Source organism: Sphaerodactylus townsendi, linkage group LG05 (genome assembly GCF_021028975.2).
Source record: "Sphaerodactylus townsendi isolate TG3544 linkage group LG05, MPM_Stown_v2.3, whole genome shotgun sequence".
Taxonomy (NCBI): domain Eukaryota; kingdom Metazoa; phylum Chordata; class Lepidosauria; order Squamata; family Sphaerodactylidae; genus Sphaerodactylus; species Sphaerodactylus townsendi.
Genome location: NC_059429.1, coordinates 15,680,705 through 15,701,054, shown reverse-complemented (window position 1 = coordinate 15,701,054; position 20,350 = coordinate 15,680,705). Strand labels below are relative to the sequence as shown.

General features: G+C 46.8%; 1 protein-coding gene across 1 annotated transcript in view; it reads right to left on the bottom strand.

Annotated features, from left to right (window-relative positions):
* Positions 1-10,426: 10,426 nt before the first annotated feature.
* Positions 10,427-20,350, bottom strand: part of LOC125432792 (lysine-specific demethylase 4B-like) — a 136,351-nt gene continuing 126,427 nt past the window's right edge. Inside the window, 4 exon segments of the mRNA XM_048496731.1 lie at positions 10,427-13,627; positions 15,789-15,953; positions 16,270-16,362; positions 17,326-17,445. Coding sequence (XP_048352688.1) covers positions 13,439-13,627; positions 15,789-15,953; positions 16,270-16,362; positions 17,326-17,445 — 567 coding nt within the window. The 3' untranslated portion in view covers positions 10,427-13,438.

Below are 20,350 nucleotides of genomic sequence, written 5' to 3'. Positions count from 1 at the left end.
GGGCTGTTGGCAGGGTACCACAGCAGTCCCATCTGCAGCAAGTGTGGGAAACCAAGAGGAGGAGGGGGATTCTAGCCATGCTCAAGTCTCACAGGCCACACTTGTGTTAGTTTACACAACACTTTTGTCATAGTTTTAATAAAATTATAGAAAATGTAACTTGATAAGAAAGAGGTTTTCTGATAGCAGTAATTAGAAAACGTGTTCATAGAGTTGGGGAATCCTTAAAATGAGGGCATTTTTCAGCTGGTTCCTAGAGCCATTTTTTTCCCCAGCTGGTTCCTAAAGCCAAAGAAATGTGCTGAGTTCTACTCTAGCTCTCTTTTCCGTCTCTTCACTTCACCCAGTTCCAGGTTAACCAGGCAGCCAGGGGCCTTTCAGAAGATGGAGGAGACAGCGGGGAGAAGCTCTATCAAGAACCTCACATGCCCAAAAGGGCTTTCAAACTCCTTGAGAGCACCATGGAAACAAATCTCCAAGGGCATTCTCCAAGGGCATTCTGGAAACAAAACAAATGTCCAGGGACAGCTCTCATGGAAAAGGGCCCCATCCCGATTTTCTGCCCCCAAGGAATTGAGTTGGAGAAAAAAAATCCATCCACATAGTGATGCTCTAGTACACAGGTGTCAAACTTGTGCCCCTCCAGATGTTATGGACTACAGTTCCCATCATCCCCTGCCAGCATCATGCTGGCAGGGGATGATGGTAACTGTAGTCCATAACATCTGGAGGGCTGCGAGTTTGACACCTAGTAGTATCCCCTGCCCTTTGTGATAAAGGCCATATGAAACTAGAGAGGCCATAGAGTATCTCTGAGAACTTGAAGTTGTCAGGACCATGCCTGTCAGTACCTAGCTGTCTTGCTGTGCGTGAATTGCAAGTGTTCTCCTGTAAATGCTTTCCTGTTTCCCGCTTCCCTTCCTAGCAATCTCCTGGCGCCAGCCCATCTACAAAGAGGTGTGAAAGGTTCCCAGGTTCTTTGAAGCTTTGTAGTACAATTGCTGTAGATACTGTAGTGGACATTTGGTGTGGGGCTAAATTGGGGGGTTAAAGGACATAGGTCCGGGATCTGAGCTCTCTAACTCAGATCCTGCTTTGCATTGTTACTCTTCGTGTTACCTGGAATAAACTGCTTTAGGACTTTCCTTTCTCTGTTATTTCCACGTTCGAGAGTCTGACAGAAGTCAGACCTCATCTTCCCCAAACTCTGCCCCACCCCGGTCACTTTTACAGACTAACATGGCAACACCTCTGGAATTGCTACAGAGAGAACGTAGCATAGCCACACAATACCTGTGGTTGACAAATCAATCATGTGTGGCCAAATAAAAGAAAATAACCAGCCAGAAAGGCCATGAAGAGAAGCGTGATCTCTGTTGGCCAGATGATTGTGACCATGTTCCAACTCTTCCACCACCCCACAAAGTGTGATTCTGCCTCTCCAGCAAATCTGGCAAATGACTGTTTGGGTTTTCTGGGCGACATGGCTGTGATCTGGTAGTTTTTGCTCCTAACGTTTCGCCCGGCAGCCATTGAGGTCGTTAGGAGCAAAAACTATCAGATCACGGCCGCGTAGCCCCGGGAAACCTACAATAGCCCGCTGATTCCATCTGTGAAGGCCTCTGACAATACAAAATGTGGCAAAGTTACTAAAGGGACATTATGAAACCGGAGCCTCTGGTTTGGTCTTAAAAACTATCATGAGATTCAGAAGGAGTGTGGGTTTGGGGGGCGGGGAGGAAGTCATCTTTTTTTGTTCCTCCCCTTTAAAGTGAAGTCAAAAAGATCCAGCTGGTGGAGGGGGGTTGGAATTTGCTGCCGCACTCACTTCTTAAATTCACAGGGCGGCTGAGCCAACCCAAGGAGCTGCGGAGCGTCCTGTGAAATTCGATTCAGTTAATTACCATGGAAATCTTAGCACTGCCAGGCGAGCAAAACCAAACAAGAGATAAATCCATGCCATCGCTGGGTGCTGCTTCATCTTTTAAAGGCCATTAACTCTTAGTTATTAGCTTTTAATTAGGGAATAATAATGACACCATTAATACAGTTTATTAGACTTGTCACCAGGCAGCTGTTCAAAACAGATTCTGTTATCAGATCCTGGCAGACTTTTGACTGGTGGTGCGCCTTTCGTTTGTAAGTTATCTGATTTGGGGCTGGGGGGGGGGGGAGGCTGTGAATATGTAGAAGGGCTGGAGGTGAGATGCTCTCTAGGTCTTGCTTCTTTCTCTCCCCCACCCACCCCAAACTTTCTACCTTCAAATAAGCTTTTCCAGATCAAGTTTCTGCCACAGCAGTTCATTTCGCAAGACGCTACTTAATGACCGGGGTGGGGGTGGGGAGAATAATTCTAGTTTGTATTAGGGATGCAGTTCTCCAGGTGGGGCTTAGAAATCTCTTGGAATTCCAGCTGATCTCCAAATGACAGGGATGAGCTCCCCTGAAGAAAATGGATGTTTTTCAGAGTGGCATCAAAACCCCGCAGTTCCTTCCTCTCCCTGAACTACGCCCTTCCAAAGCTCTACCCTTAAATCTCCAGAAATTTGTCAATCCGGCGTGGGCAACCCTAGCTTCTGTGGGTCTCACGCCACTCCTGTTACATGCAGGCAATAATGTTGAACACACCCAGGCCTCTCTGCCATTTCACGCTGCAGGAAAAGAGAGGAGATTTGTCTTTCTGGCACGCTCGGGTACCAGAGCCAATTTTCTCCTTCTAGAACCGTGGTGGCGAACCTTTGGCACTCCAGATGTTATGGACTACAATTCCCATCAGCCCCTACCAGCATGGCCAATTGCTGGCAGGGACTGATGGGAATTGTAGTCCATAACATCTGGAGTGCCAAAGGTTCGCCACCACGGTTCTAGAACTTGGGAAAAAGGCTTCAAAGAATCACAATGCTGCTGGAAAAGTCCAGTCTGGAGGGACCCCAATGGTGTTTGTGAGCATTTCTGTACAATTACAATGTGCATGCGGTTGTGGTAATCCTTACAACAACCCCAGTAGGCCAGTATTTCTTATAGATGAGAGTGAGTGTTGTCTGAAGCCCCCTGCCATGTTCATGACAGAGACAAGACTTGGGCCTGGGACTTCTTGATTTGTAGTTCTGTAGTTTTCTTCCTTCCTTTCTCACAGCTTAAGCTCCAGTGGTGGGTCCTGTGGTCTCCCCATAATGGAAACTCTACCTACTGCCTCTGGCAGTACTTTTCATAAGTCAAGTCAGCTCTGTAACGAGAAACCTGCTCAGTGGCATCTCAAATGCCTGTAGCAAGTTAGGAGGGCCCCATCTGATCTGGGTCTCAACCAGTCTGGTGTAGCTGTTAAGAGCGGTGGATTCTTATCTGAAGAACCGTGTTTGATTCCCCACTCCTGCACATGAACAGCAGACTCTTATCTGGGGAATGGGATTTGTTTCCCTGATCCTCAAGAGGCGTATCTAGGAAAAATGTAGCCCGGTGCAAAATCTGACTTTTCTGTTGGCCCGCCCGCCCCGTACGGGCAGCCACTCTCCCCCGCCCCACGACCAAATTTCCCCCCCCCACCAGGTTAGTGTATGGACCGGGGGGAAGGAGGAGGGGTGTGGGGGACAACTTTCGGGGGGGCCCCATGACTAAATGGCTGCAGCCTGCGGACATTTGACCCCCATCTGTTCCCCTGAGTGGTACGCCCCCGCTGATCCTCCACATGAACCCTGCTGGGTGACTTTGGGCTAGTCACAGTTCTCTCAGAACTCTCTCATCCCCACCTACTTCCCAAGGTGCCTGTTGTGGGGAGAGTAAGGGAGAGGAGTTTATAAGCTGCTTTGAGGCTTACAGGACACAAAGGTGGAATATAAATCCAAACTCCTCCTCTTCTTCTCTAGCCCCTGAGGTTTCTCTGCCAAGCATTCAACAGCTCAGGTCCAGAACTTCCAGGTTTTTTTGCTCCAAACTACTTAAAACTTGAACAGTAAGGGGCAATTTATTGCAGCCCATATTTATTTATTTAATTTGTATACCGGTCTTCCCCGAGGGGCTCAGAAAATGGTTTGTCCAGTGAAGTCAATTGGAAAGCCAGATTCTGTCTAGATTTCCCCTTCTTTTCAGTTTCATTTGAAGCGCTTCCTCTCTTAATGTCCCTGCAGGAGAGCGCCTAATGCTTTCCTGATATCTCAAAAAGGATATTGAGGAGATAGAAAAAGTGCAGAGAAGGGCAACAAGGATGATTGAGGGACTGAAGCACCTTCCTTATGAGGAGAGGCTGCAGCGTTTGGGACTCTTTAGTTTGGAGAGGAGACGTCTGAGGGGGGATATGATTGAAGTCGATACAATTATGCATGGGGTAGAAAATGTTGACAGAGAGAAATTTCTCTTTCTCACAATACTAAAACCAGGGGGCATTCATTGAAAATTCAGGGGCGGGGATTAGAACTAATAAAAGGAAACATTTTTTCACGCAACATGTGATTGGTGTTTGGAATATGCTGCCACAGGAGGTGGTGATGGCCACTAACCTGGATAGCTTTAAAAAGGGCTTGGACAGATTGATGGAGGAGAAGTCAATCTATGGCTACCAATCTTGATCCTCCTTGTTCTGAGATTGCAAAGGCCTTAGCAGACCAGGTGCTCGGGAGAAGCAGCAGCAGCAGCAGGCCATTGCTTTCACATCTTGCACGTGAGCTCCCAAAGGCACCTGGTGGGCCACTGCGAGTAGCAGAGTGCTGGACTAGATGGACTGTGGTCTGATCCAGCAGATTTGTTCTTATGTTAGTACTTCATAAGCAGCATTGTATTAGAACACTTACCACCCCCCTGTAAGGTAGGACATTTATTTCCTTAGTGCAGACAAAGGCTTCAGGCCATCTTATATGTGCTTAGCAGAAATGCAATTTGAATGCATCAGTTTCTTCACCCAGTGTTATGAGATGCTGCCACCCCCACTACTGTGAATGCATTGACATAGTGTGAAGGTATCAATATATTGTTAATGCATTGCTATTAATGTATGGATATATTTTAATGTTATTGATATCTTGTCAATGCATTGGTGCTTTGTTATATTGATACACTGATAATGTATTGCTGTATGGATATGTATTGATATGTATTGTTGTAATGCTGCTGTTATTGTTACTGGCAAATTGTTAGGCTTATTGTGCTTAAGTCACCATCTGCATTTGTTTCTTATTTTTTTAGTTTCATGTATTCCATTCATATTTACTCTGTATTGTCGAAGGCTTTCACCGCCGGATTCAACTGGTTCTTGAGTATACCAGGCTGTGTGGTTTGGTCTGGTGGACGAATTGACAAAGGCTGTATCTGTGGTTGAAAGTATCTTCAGAGGTGTATCACAGAGGGAAGTCTGTTACACACACTGTTATCCCTCTGTGAGACACCTCTGAGGATGCCAGCCACAGATGCAGGCGAAACGTTAGGAACAAGATCCACCAGACCACAGCCACACAGCCTGGAAAACCCACCAGAACCATATTTGCTCTGTTCAAATGTATATTGTTTTGCTATGTTGTTAGCTGCCCTGAGCCCTGCAAGGATAGGGCAGGGTATAGATTGAAATACAAATACAATGAAGGTTCACTTCCAGGATTTCTCCTTACCTTGAGTGTACATGGCTGTCCTGGGTATCCTGGATAGTGATTTTGATTGTAACCTTTAAATGCTCACCCTCTGATTTCCTATAGCTAAGCAAGAGACAGATTGGGAGGCGGGGGGGGGGGGGGGGGACAGAGACCTGTCATCCATTTCTTTGCTGGAGGCAGCCACTCTGATCCCAGCAATGAGACCATCTTGTGACAGAAACACATCTGCATGAGAACACATCTTACAAGGCCCCGAGGACCTGTACCTGCTGCTGATTCCCACTTCAAAACACCTTGGACAGAAGGAGGGGTACTTCACAAGCAGCCCTCCCTTGAATTCTCTCCGACTTCTGAAAGACTTCTGAAAACAGCCAGCGTGGTGTAGTGGTTAAGAGCTGATGGGACTCCTTTTTCTTTCCCTGCTCCTCCACATGAAGCCTGCTGGGTGACCTTTGGCTAGTCACAGTCCTTCAGAACTTTCTCAGCCTCACCTGCCCCACAAGGTAGCTGTTGTGGGGAGAGGAAGGGAAGGAAGTTTGTAAGCTGCCTTGACTCTCCTTACGGGAGAGAAAGGTGGAATATAAATCCAAAACTCTTCAACGCACTTTTCTACCATCCTCTTCAACTAATATTGGCCTTTCCTCCAATGGATGGAGTCTTGCTCAGAGACCACTTGAGTTGTTAAGAGGGCTCCCGGCACGTGAGGGGTGGGTGTGTCCTCCATTATCTGACCAAAGCTATGAAAGACAGGGCCTTTCATGGGGTGGCTCCTTCATTGAATCACCACTGCTACTATAGGCCAGGTTCCATTGTTATTAAGTTTGAGGTACTAGGAAAAAACAAATCTTTGTCTTCTGGGGCTGATAATTTTCAATGAAGGCACGTGGCTGATCTTAAGTTCTTGTTTGTGGTTTACTGGTTTCTATAAAAAAAGATTATGTTGGTAAAATTTAACCCCTGAATTATTTATATTTGTCTCTGGTCTCTACTGTTATCTTGAGAATTTTACTTATTGTTCCTGCATTGTTTAATGACAGCTCCTTTCAGTCATTGTGAGGGGTCGTAACTTGTGGGCTCTGCTTTGAGAACCTGATGGTTGGGATGCACAAGGAAGCAAAATACACAAAAAAATCTACTGCACAAGAAAAACTAGAGAATCTCCACCCACAACCAGGAAACTTTTTCTTGTTACAAAATGTGGAAGGTGGCAATTGCTAAAACCACGTATAACACAGATCTCTGATTGGTAACGCTTTGCACCACAAGGCTGTTAACAGCCAGTTCATTTCAGTAGAAAAGAGAATGAGCTGGAGTCTGAAAGTGTTTGGTTCAGATCTCTCAGGAAACTCCTCAGTGACTTCAGAGCAGTGCTTCTCTACCTAACCTACCTCACAGGGTTATTGTGAGCAGAACATGGGCATAGCAACTTTGAATCTACAGCCTTCCGTGACGCGTGATCAGTTGGTCTCATAGTTCTTTTCTCTGAAATGCACATTGTCCTTGCTTTCATTCATTACCGGATGGATGCTATGATGTATTAAAAATAAGTGTTGCCATTTAACTATCCAGGTTGAAAAATGTGAGTCGTTCTATATGTATGTGCACACAAACAAATCATCCCCCACAAAGGGAAGCTACAGAAAGGTGTCAAAACATCGTACGCTCAGTGGCCAGCAACTTCCCCTGGGCTACGTGGCACTCAACATGGACAGGCTGTTTTTAAATGCACATCTTCTCTTGTCAGTGTAGACAGCTTCCTGAATGCGGAATGGGTAAAAACCACAGAACAAACGCCTGATATTTCTGCCACCCCAAAGCTGCTCCCAGTGCAAGAACTCGATAGAGATTTTGGTTAGAGCCCAGCTTGAAGTGATAGCCCCTCCCCAAAGGTGGGAGGGCAGAAACCTCGGCCAGTCCTGACCATTGAGATAATTTCACTGGAGATGCCAAGATTTGCTTCTGTTTCTTCAAAAAAAGACCAACAATTCACAAAATGTTTAGGATTTAGTTGGCTATTATGGGTTCTCCAGGCTCAATGGTCTGGTGGTTTTAGCCCCTAATGTTTCAACTGCCTAGGGGGCTGGCATCTTCAGAGGATGTGGATAGAATTCCCTGAATAAGGAATGCTTAGAAACACAGCACATGCCAGCACATGCCATGCCTCTGAAAATGCCGGCCCGAGGCGTGGGTGAAACATGAGAAACTAAAACCACCAAGACCACGGCCCCACAGCCTGGAAGACCTACAACGTCCTGTTGATTATGGCCGTGAAAGCCTTCAACAACATCTTTAGATTTGCATATAGATGGCACCTTTGCCCACAAAGTCCAAGGTATCTCAAGTGGGCCAAGGGTGGACTGACGGAAACTCTACCCTTTTGGATAAATTTTTTAAAGGCAAAAGTATACTCCTCATTTCCCAGTTGATCTAAAGCATAGGTGTCAAACTCAGGCCCTCCAGGCATTCATGGACTACGATTCCCATCAGCCCATGCCAGTAGGGCCAATTGGCCATGCCAGCAGGGGCTGCTGGGAATTGTAGTCCATGAACATCTGGAGGGCCTGAGTTTGAGACCTCTGATCTAAAGCATCCACAAACGCAAGAATCAACATTGCAGTCAGGTTGGTTAGAGGAGACTGCAGGTGTACCCCAACCCTTCCCCACCTGGCTTTCACCAGTCCGGAAGCTGCAAATGACCATCTGACAGTGGAGTTGCCTCGGACACAGGGAGGTCAGAAGTGAAGATTGTGGTTCATGAAGAGACATCCTAAATGGCTCTCCTTCAGGGAAAATGCTTGCTGATCCAGATGAAACCCTGGTTCTCCTCAGTTTCTTTTCCTGGCTCTGAGTGGGCACGAAGGTCATTTTGCCTGGAGCAACCAAGGTAGGAGAGCCTCCAAATTCTGGAGCTGGCTGTATTTCTGGGCTGGTGAACCAAGCTGGGAAAATTATGAGATCCTTACCACAATGCACCGAGGACAGAAAGACACGTGGTCCTGTCTCCGCCCATCAAGTTGGGGGAAGAAAGGCAAGGTGTTCCCACATCCATCAAGTTGAGGAAAATTCTCTCCTTGGACTTTTTGACAGGAAGCCTGGCAACTGCTTCAGCCAATCAGAAACCCTGCTGAGTGAAAGCCCCACCCACTTGCTAAAAGCACCCGGGCTCCAAGTCATGGGGGGCACCAGTTGGGAAACCCCTGCTGCAGGAAACTGTTCAGAGGCAATCACTACCCCTGCTTGTCCTGTCTAGTTCTGGCCACCTGGATGCTCCCCTGGGATACCACCCAGCCCTCCTAGGGCCAAGGCACCAGCCCACCAGTCTCTCTCCCCCCTCCTCTTTTCAGAGCCACGATTAAATTGATGCGTTAAGTCACACCTATGAACAAAATAAAGCTTTTCAAAAAAAAAAAAAAAGGATGGAGCGAGAGTCAGAGGAAACAGAAACAATCTGATGCTCGCCGTTCTCCTGCTCGAAAGATCGGCACCGAGGGCGTCAAGAGGTGCTCTGAGTAAGTTGTTAGCAGTGATAACCATGTCATTCTCTTGCCAGGGGATTAATTTCTGATTTTAGTGCTGCTCTTTATCACACAGACAGTTCTGAAAGGCACAAATTTCCCTTCCCACAATGGGCCTGTCACAATGACAATTATATTTAATAGTGGGTGGCTTCGCTTCTCTCCCTTTCTGGGGCTCCTGATTATCGAAGTAAACAGAAGCACATTAGGGAGAGGGACTCTGGAGTGACTGGAGAGACGTGATGACAGGTGGCAGTCACGTTCCCCCAATCCTGTCAGCAGACGATACAAAGTGCTTCGGAGGGGCAGGCCAGGATGCAAGGAGAAGAGACGCTAAAGCAGTGGTTCTCAACCTGGGGGTCGGGACCCCTTTGGGGGTCGAACGACCCTTTCGCAGGGGTCACCTAAGACTCTCTGCATCAGTGTTCTCCATCTGTAAAACGGATAAATATTAGGGTTGGGGGTCACCACAACATGAGGAACTGGATTAAAGGGTCGCGGCATTAGGAAAGCTGAGAACCGCTACAGAGAGATTTTTAAAAACCTCAGGAGGGCAGGGAAAGCAGTAAGAAAGGAAGACGTGAGCGAGGGTGTGGGTGAAGTAGTTCTGAGTCAACAAGTATGATTACTGGCCACCTTTAGAAGAGACCCTCTCAACCTCAATTTCCCTACATCCAAGAGAAGGTTTGCATTGTTCTCCCTTACAAGAGTGTTGTTCGGTTTCCAGAGCTACAAGAGTTCCAAGCACTTTGCATGTTAAAACTGTCTCATATAGCTGCCCCCACCCCATCAATTAACATGGCTCTTCTGTGGAAACTGGCCTCGATGGTGTTAAGGTTGGCAGGGACTCCAGGCAGGGCCTTTTCCAGAGTTGCCCCAGGCTGTGGAACCCCTCCCCACAAGAGTTCCTGGGGCCATCTCCCAGGAAAAATTGAGAAATTCCTTATGCTGAAGATCTTTAGATTGCTGGAATGACGAGGGTATCTCGGCTTGCTCATACTGTAGCCTTGAGTGTTCAAAATATTTTAAATTGGTGAATTCTGGTCTTGCAGGGCCACAGATGGGGGTTACAGGCAGCGTAAGATCGGATAAATCAAATATAATAAAAATGCATGTCGTAAAATCGTATTCAAACCCCTCACCTAGCCAACAAGTTACAAATAGCAGGGGATGGACTCCCTGCTCCTGATCGGTTACATTTTTACCCCCTGCCCCAAAATCTTTGGAAGCACATGGCTACGTTCAGTTCATCTGGAGCCTGATTTGTTCTCCCCCAACAGTCAAGACAGGAGAATCATTGCTCTCCAGAGCCAGAGAGGACAAAATAAGTCAGAATTCTGTAATACTTGAGTATTCATTGATTATAAATTGGGGAGAAGGGAGGGAGGGGAAGGTGAGAGGATACAAAAAGAAAGAAGAATCACATTTCTGTAAGAGCAAACAACCCCCTTTTTATATAATCACATAGACACTGACAAATAAAGTCTCTTGGAAAGGTGGGGTTGATAAAGGTGGGGTAAAGAGGGAGGGGTGATTTGCCTAGTTCCTGTTCCACAGTGCCCCTCCCTTAAAGAGATAACAAAGTCATTCCCAAACTGGTAAGTGTATTAGAAAAAAAGATCCCCCCCCAAAAAAGAATCCCAGCTACAACATCAACATAAAAATATCCAGATTCTACAAAAAGCCAGATCCACGGCATAAAAACGAAACTAAGTTTACCATCTGAATAGTTGGGGGAGCAGAGGGGGAAAGAAACACATTTTCCTTTTTCCTTTTTTTACAATATAAATATACACGAGAATTCCAGCAGCAGCCAGACTTCGGTCAGCCCTGACTCATGCAGCTGCTGAAGCCTTTTGCTCTGGATCCGCCTGCTTCCCCCCCCCTCCCTACCACAAACGACTCCCCCAGCTCACTTTCTCTTTAAAAAAAGCCACCTCCCATTTCAAATTCTCTTTTTTGAAACATTCCATTCTTTTATCTGTGGCCTGTCAACTGAAACAGCAATTGGAGAGTCTTTTTTTAAAAAAAATCCTTTTTTTGTACAAGTAAATTATTTTGCAATTATTATTATTTTGTTGTTGTTCTCTAAAAGGGTTCAGGACAGTGCCTTAGGGACTGGGAGACAGACTTGAGCTCAAAGTCAACCCTGCAAGATCATTTGTCCCGGGACGCTTCCGTCTGCCAAGCAGAGGCGGCCCCCTTCCCTTAAAGAAGCAGAAAAGAGAATTTTTATTTTTAATGTTGAAAGACATTAGCAGAAGACGCTGTATTGGAAATCCACACACACGCGCTCGCACACACACACACGCTTCCTCCAATGAGGCTTTCTTCAGAGGGAGAAGGGATTCCACTTTTGATCCCCTACATTTCCCAAGTCTCAGGGAATTTGGCTTAGATAGAAAACGACACCATCAATTGAAACGAACTTGCCCATGTAGCTATTGACCACGCTGCCAGGCTAACACCCAACATCATATCCCTTCTTTCTTTCACTGCGAGATGCGGTTTCAAGTGGACGAGACCAGAAACAGGGAGTTGAGAGGGAGGAGGAATTTTAAAAAAACCCAAGTGGGCGTTAGGGGGAATGTCTCCATTTCTGCTCCGTGGAACGAGGGGTGGTATAAAGGTGGTCTATTTGTGATGGAAGGAATTTGGCGTGCTTCCCATTCCCCCCGCCCCCCCAGAAGGACACAAGAGGCCAGATCCTCCGCTGATGCCTCAGGCTGGCCCACTAGAACACCCATGATCTACCACATTTCTGGGATGCAGGTCTCCCTTGCCTAGATCACTCGGGAAGTTACCACTAGAGGCTAATTTTTATTTCTGGCAGGCAACCTCCCTTCCTCAAGAGGAAGTCTCTGGACTAGAGTCTTCGGACCAAGAGCCCTTTCTTATCTCGACCAGACCTGGGCCAGTTAGTGGGAAACCATTGACCCTCCCTTCCCCCTAATAAGGTAAGAAAGGAGGCCAGGGAATTTCTTACAGGGTAAGGTTCAGGTGCACAAAAGCGCACCTGTGCACCTCTCTTCTTCTCAGACAGCTGCAATGACCAAGATCTTCACGTATTTAAAAAACGCATGTATACAAAATATGGGATGAAAGATCTCTATGAAAAAAAACCCATGCTCATCGAAAGGGGACAACCCAAAGGGCGCACGAGCTTTGGTGGAAAAATTTGGGCGAAATACCCTCTCCCCAGGTATGCTGATTTTCGCAATCCCAGAAGTGGTTAGAAATAAGCCAAACATGGTTGCCAGCAGGGCAGGGGTGGGGGGGCGCTCCTGGGCATTCTGCCATGTTGCAGCTACTGGGATGAGGATTCCCCCCCCGCCCCAGCACTAGACCTCATTTAATCTTATCTGCCTCTCTCACCTGCCAAATGCGGAGCCACGGATGGGCACCTCTTAAACCCATGCTTCCAGGATGATATTTCCTGGGCGGCAGGGGGGCGGGGGGACAAAGGATAGAATGGGGAGCCTGTCTCTACACTCGCCCGTCCACACGGCAAGATTTCTTTCATAAAATGGTAACACTGAATCCTACAACACTGCAAGCAAGAGGATGTTTTTTCTCCACACATTCTTCAAGCAGCTTCCACCTCATGACAGGTTTTTCGACAAGGTGGCTCAGCTTACCCCGACAAGAGCATCAGAATGGAAAAATTCACTTGCCTCAAAGCAATGGGGTGGAGCTGGGGGGCGGGGGGGAGACAGGGACTAAGGAAGCTTCATCCCCCACTCCAATTTTTGTGGTTGTCTGCATTTTCTTTTAAAATACATTGACCCCCTTTTTTCTGGAAAATGTCACAAAGGTAGTTTCGATACACATACACACACACACACACCGCCAATCCCCCAAAAAGCTGCTTCAGTAGTCAGTGAAATAGCACCTTCTCAAAAAAGAGCGAAGAAAAATATTACATGGGAGCAAAAGAGAGAGAGAGAGAGACAGAGGGCCACGGTTGAAAAACTAGAACCATTGTTGCAAATTCTGAATACTTTCCCAAGCGATTTACCAACAAAACAAAACAAAACAAAAAGAAGACGGACCCAAAGTCTAGTGATACATTCTCCACTAGTGCATATTCCTCCAAAGTTTCTAAGGGCTGGGTTTCGTCCCTTCAAAAAAATCCACTGCTGGGAAAAGCAAGTCGCGGTCCTCTGGGGTCCGAAGCAACAACGGGAGAAAGGAATTAACAGCATGTTATTGCACACGGCTGGGCCTCTCGCTCCACAGTTTTCTACTTAAATTACTCTGTCACAGGGATGTGAAAAGGATATTTAAAAATGCCGCGGTTCTTTTCTCTCTCTGGTTTTTGTTTTTCAAATCATTGTTCATCCTGCTTTAGAACATGGTGGTGCTTTGCGCTCCTGGCTGAAACGGAGCTTGGAGCAGGGACTCCATGAAGGCAAGGTAGTCAGAAGTCGACCTGTGGTCCTCGGGGTTCTTGCCGGTGCCCACCCGAGGGCGCTTGGCGGCCTTCGAGTCGTCTCCTGAGAACACGTCTTCCTGAGGCGCCCCGGTGCTGAGGGACTGAAATTGAAACAAGGAAACGGTGGGGTAAGAGAAGATCACACCAGGCGGCACACGGACCGGGAGAACTTGGACAATGTTCTGGGCAGAAGTGGCTGAGAGACGAGGAGTCAAATGTTCTCCACAGCACTGCGTGGGGAAGAGCCTGTCGGAACAACCCTCCTCACAGCCTCCACCCCAAATGGACAACTCTGCTCCCAGCACAGCTGCACTGGAATAGGAACGATGAAGACTTCAGATTTGGATCTTCCAAAGAGTAACACACAACTAATGCATGGCAGGCAAGCGGAAAGTCCGTGTGGATGATTCAGAAAGCACTCCTGTTTATTCTCAAACGCCTCAGCAGCAATTTCCACAGGGCAGAGTTTGGAGACCATAAAGAAAAGCAACTTGACACAACCAGGGAGCACAGGGTCGAACAACTGCTATTACCTCTGGGGCTAGGATGAATCTCCGTGTCCACTGAATATAATGCTACTGATGCGGGAGGGGGGGCTTGCCTTTTTGCCTTTGGCTCAGGGGTAGAGCATCTGCTTTGCCTGCAGAAGGTCACAGGTTCAATTCCTATTAACTCCAGTTAAAAGGACAGGGTAAGGGGTAATGCTAAAGTCCCTGGAGAGCTGCAGTTGTCAGAACAGACACTGGTGACCTTGATAAACCATTAGTCTAAGTCAGAGGTGTCCAACTCTGGCGCTTCAGATATCCAGGGGCTGATGGGAATTGTAGTCCATGGACATCTGAAGCGCCAGAGTTGGACACCCCTGGTTTAAGTATAAGGCAGGTTCACATGAGCTCTTGTCCTCCTGAGCTTCCAAAGAAGCATCCCTCTGATCACTGGAGGAAACACAATGTTGAAACGGATGCACCAGTTTCCCCAGTTATGCAAACTCCCTCAAATAATCTGGCATTTGGGGCAATCCTCAAACTTTCCTTGAAAACCTCCATGGAAGAGCATGCAGCCTTCCAGGACAACTCGCTACATTGCTAGAAACCAACCAAGATAATCCCATTTCCTATCTCAGCTGCCTTTCTTCCAAGGAGCTCCAGGTGATGAACAGGACACTTTCCATCCTGTTTTAGCTTCATGGCAAGCCTGTGACGTAGCTTAGGCTGACCCGGTTGGCGTGACGTAGCTTAGGCTGACACAGTTGGTGTGTGGCTGGTCCAACCAAGGTCAGCCAAAGGGGGTGCCCCATTGTTTCCAATGGGAGCTAATAGGAGATTTCACCAAGCCTGGGCAGTATCATCATCAGAGACTCCTACTGATACCACCCAGGTTTTGTGATGTTTGGTCCAGGGGGTCCAATGCTATGGACTCCCAAAGGGGGTGCCCCCGTTGTTTCCAATGGGAGCTAATAAGAGATGGGGGCTACACTTTGGCCTCCATGAATGTCGCTTGACGGGAATTGAATCAAGACGGGTACAGTGGTGAGAATATTGAGATCTGGGTTCAAATCCCTACTTTGGCCCAAAGACACCCAGAAAGACTCGTCCCTCCCTCAGCCTAGCTGACTTCACAGGGTAACGCTGAGGCTAAAAATGAAGGAGAGCAGAACTATTTTGAGTCCCCAGTGGGAAAAAGGTGGGGCATACATGAAATTCATAATAAACAGACAGCTTAATTTTGTGAAATAAATTTACCCACAAATATGCTTCAAACTCTTTCCGTGGTGCTTTATTCCAAAGCAGACTGCAATTCTCAACAGGCATGTGCTCGCCACTGTCTCAGTGCTAACCCTTCCACCCTGCGAGCACACCCTCTGCCGGCCCCCCTGCAGGAAGGCCACCTTGGCCTCAAAGGGGCTCAGCTGCCCTCTTGGGACATGATTCTGGCTTCTACTCCCAGGCTTTTAACCTCCATCAGGATCCATCAATACAAGGTCCTGCAAGCTTGAGGCCTCGCATCATCATACCAACCAACCTCCCTCTTGTCCTTTTATCCCTCTCTGGAGGTTCCCTCCCTTATGGGAGCCTCCCATCTTGCCCCTCGCAGCTGCCGCTCGTGTACTGGCCTCCTTCAGCCTTCCTACCCTCCCTTCCTGATTGCAGCCTTCATGGGTTGGCTGGGCCAGCCTACCGCCTGCAGATTCTCTAGGGACTGCAAGAGTGGGCTACTGGATTGCCACTTCGGCCAGGGCTGGGCTGTAACAACTGTCTTCACCTTTTTCCCTGTTTCTGTTGAGGCTGGTTCTTGTTGCTGAGGCTCTCCTGCCATTCCTCTGTAGTTTCTCCTGGCCCCTGGCTTTCTGAAGGTCCCTGCTCCTGCTGATAAGTCCAAGGGTAGGGCAGCTGGTGGTGGAGTGCTCCAAGGTCCCTGGATGGGCATCTGTGACAAGGAGAGGGATGGAGCAGGCTGCCTGGTGCTGGGAGGCAGCTCCGTCCCTGGACATACCCTGAAAAGCTGGAATATTTGTACACGTTCCAAGGGGGTAATTATCTCATGAATAATCTTAAGTACACGCAACAAGTTCTGGCAAGGGGAAATTACTTTTGAAACCATTGGCATTTTACTTAAAAAAAACACCTGACAATATAGGGCATGCCCCCCTCCCCCCCAAAAAAATGACAACAAGCTTTTTGTCTTGCACTGGGCGTGTCCTGGGAAAGAAATCCCTTCACAGAAACAGCCCCTGGATGCTCACCAAGCGTGACTTTACTTTCTTGGGCAATTCCTCCTCCAGGGTGTAGATCTCGCCCCGTTTGACCATCAGCTGAGAGCCATCTTCAAACTCCACCTGTGGAAGAAAACAAAAGAGAGCCCCTCGAGCTGTATGACTGGCAACTTTAGCTCAGCTCATGGTGGCTTTTCTATGCCCATGTCGGTTCTGGGGAAATTTCCCTGTACCAATACAAGGTCAGTTTTTGGCTTTTCAGAGGCTTTCATGGCCAGAATCAACTGGCTGTTGTGGGTTTTCCGAGCCGCGTGGTCGTGTTGTAGCTTTTTCTCCTATTATTATTGGGTTTATTCACCGCCCTTCCCTAGAAGGCTCAGGGTGGTTTACAACAATTTTGAGTTTATGCATTGCTTGTGTACTTCTGTGAACACAATTCATCATATAGGTAACTATCAATCAATCAATCAGTTTTATTTACGGTCATTGACCAGCAAAGCACAAAAAATTAAAATCATAAAATTGCAGAAGTTACAAAAAATATTGGTTAAAACAGATAGAAAATGCATATGAAGGCATCGGAAGATTCGAGACATAAGTTCTGACTAATAAGTGGTGTGTCCGCCTAATAATGATTGGTGAATAGAAGTTAGCTGGCAGTGCCAGTGGCACTCTGTCGGGCCTTCCTGATTTTGCCAGATATCCAGGCATACTTGGCAACAGAATACGTTAGATAGTTATTAGTATCAGATAACAGTATTTTAATCCTTTCTTTCTTACTCGAAAGGGAGTTTGCCTGGTCACAAGGGAGACGCATATAGGTAACTAAGTTTCCTAATGTGTCACCTGCCACACAGTCTTTGGGGGTTTATGTCATACTCCTTCAGGTCCATTTTAACTGAGGGGAAACGGTGACAGTTCTCATCAAGGGGGCTCCACAAATTCACTTGTTGGGTCTCAGTCTGAGCCCACCTTCCCTGAGCTGACGCTCCAGCAAAGACTGAATCTGCCCACCAACTTCAGGGATCACCACTGGGTAGGAAGTTGCCGATCCCTGAACATCTGTGCGTGCCAAAAGGGTCTCACCTGGAAGATCTGGCTGATCAGGGCACCAATGAATTTTGCCTTATAGCCAACGCCATCGGTCCACTGCAGCTGGACCACTTCTCCTTCGGCCGGAGGACCCAGTTTGAGGCAGTCTCTGCTCTGAAGACAGGGAAGGGGAGAAGGTCAGAAAGATCCCGGCAGCAACCCAAACTCAAATGCTTGCAGCACCCACAGGATACTTGCTGAGGGAAGAGACCCCACCTTTTATCCTCTTCAGCTTCACTAACAGTGACATATGTGCCTGGGCTCAGTCATTGGGACAGAGGGGAGGAAGAAAAGTCCAGGGGGGGAAAAGAGCTTCTTTGTGCACCGCTTTTTCAATTTTTCCAATGGAAACAGAATGAAATTTTGGGAGAACGTTGAAATAAGCAGTCTTTCCTCTTTTTACATGAATGAAATTCTTTCAAGACAAGGTTTTACTGGATGGAAATGTGAATTTTGGCAACAATTAATTTGCTATACTGTGTTTACTACGTTATCAATGTTTTCAACTTATGAAGTTTAACTCAAGATCAAAATATATTGGTAGTTTCAGAGAGTAGCTGTGCTGGTCTGCAGAAGAAAGAGCTAGATTGGAGTCCAGAGACCAACAATATTTTCATGGTACGAACACTTATTTGTCTAGTCAAATCCAAGCCAATCCAATTACTGTTCGTTCAACCACTGTCATGAAGAGGAGCACAAAATCAGGTAAAACAAACCAGGCTCTTCAAATATGCTGCCCTGTAACCTCTACCAAATGCGTGGCCACCAGTACAGCAACTTGGGTTTTCTGTATCTTTTAATAACCAAGAAATTTCCTCACCCAGTGAATCAGAGCCAGTTCTAAGAAATGGGAGAATTATCATCTTATAACTGAAAATAAAAGACGATCTAAAAATATGTGGTCAACAGAATCTATTCAGTCTGAACTGCTGGTATATACATTGGAAGCTCTCTCTGTCAGTGGAAAGGAGTTTTGACTCTTAAAAGCTTGTAACCCAAAAATCGTGTTAGCCTCTATAGTGCTGCTGGACTCAAATCTAGCTACAAAAATACTGGTAGCCCAATTAGAACCTCATGAGAGAGTTTTCCCCAAATGCATGTGCATAACTTTACTACAAGATCTATGTTTTCTGTTTTTAATGGTTATTTTTTCTTACTTTCAGACATCAAGAACTAAGAAGCATGTGTTAAGGCATAACAGGATACAATTATCTGCTGCTGTCTTTCCCAAGAACTGGGCATATTTACAACTTGGCTTGCAGAAAACTTAGGCACTCAATGCTTTCGACATTCCATAAATACACCAAATACTATGATTTTGCATGCTAAGTTATAAATGATAAATCTGAGGCCAGTAAGGCAGTAAAACAAGTTTCACTTTGTAAGTATAGTAAAGAGAACATGTATTTCAATATTTGCCGAAATTCCAGTCCCTCCTTCCAACCCCCCAACCCCATCCTTTTTCATTGCTTCAAAATTTCTAGACATGTTCCAGCTTTATCAGAAACACATTCGGCAACTCTGGATCCTTTGGTGTGTCTCTAACATGAGCTTCCTTGCTCTGTTCCTCTGTCTGGAATCAGTGATACTTTTTTTACCTGTGTCTAGTAGTGAGCTCAGACTCCCTTCCGGGTTATGCAACTAAGGATTCACGAGATATGGTTTCAAATTCACAGTGGGACAAAGAAGCACCAGTTTTACAATTAGCAGCCTCACAGAGCCGGGAGGGCTGATCAACTTTGTTTGGAGTGCTGCTAGCTCTGGGCCTGCTACCCTTCTCTCTCTCTCACACACACACACATGCACACCACAGAGAGGCTGTTTTTTGCTGAGAGAAGGACTGCTTCATTTTAAGCATCACCTCTCAATTTGCTTTGTCTAATTTCAGGTTGTCAGTTCCTCTTGGTAAGGAGCATGATTAAGGACCATGAGTATGGATGGCCCTATAGAAATACTATTAATCTCCCTGTATGTGCATCTCCGCATTTGTGCTTCAGTATCTGATGAATACAGCGTTGACTCTCAAAAATTTCCACCCTGAAAATCGTGCTGGTCTCTAAGGTGTTCCTGGACTCAAGCTTAGCTGTTCTACTGCAGACCAACTTGGCTGAAAATATGCACTGTGGAAGCTTTCGTTCTAGCATCACAACAGAGGATATGCAAAAGCATAACACCACCATGACATTCCCAGCTTGTCCTCTGGATCGCTTCACCCTCCGAAGTCCTTCACCCTCGGGACGCTGAAGACACCAGAATGGCCAGACTGCTTTTGTTTGCAAAGATTCCGGCTTTCCTGACACAAAACATGAGCCTCCTTCCCAGCTACTATGGAGGAATGGCTGAATGCCATTATATTTCCATCTTAGGAAAAGGTTGGGGGCAGAAAGGCACTGAAAAGCATGGGATAAAACCTCCTGCCGGTATATGGACAGGTATGTTATCCCGAAGTGAAGGAGGCTTACTTCACATAGCCCTTGCATAACAGGCAAGTGGGTAAGACCCCTAAATGTGAAGAAGGGATTGGAATGTTGGTTGGCTACAGATTGCCACCTGTCCTGATGTCTCCCTGTTTGTCTTATCTGTTAGTTCTTGGCGCTTCTCCCAGACTGGTTAGCCTGTGAAAGTTTGTATGGGGGATGGACCAGATTTCTCTTGGTTACTTTCTTTTCGCTTTGTAGTTATTGCTCGCAAGCCTTTGAATGGACTCTAAGCCTTTCAATAAAGATCCCATTCTTTCATGGAGATTCTGATTGTCTGGGCTCAGTTCGTTACACCAAAAGTGTCTCAATGCCCCAAAAACACTAAAGAGAATGAATTAAAGGAAGAGGCAAAAGGAAAGAAGAAAGGAGAAAGGCCAACTATAATGGAATGCTGTTGCTGCCCTCATCCGTAGGCCTGCAAGAACAAACTCTGTCTCACCGGCCCTGTGGAACAGTGAGAGATCCCACAGGACCCGGGTCTCATTTGCAGAGCGTCCACCAAGCTGGAGCCAAACCTAAAAAGGCCCTGACCCTGGTTG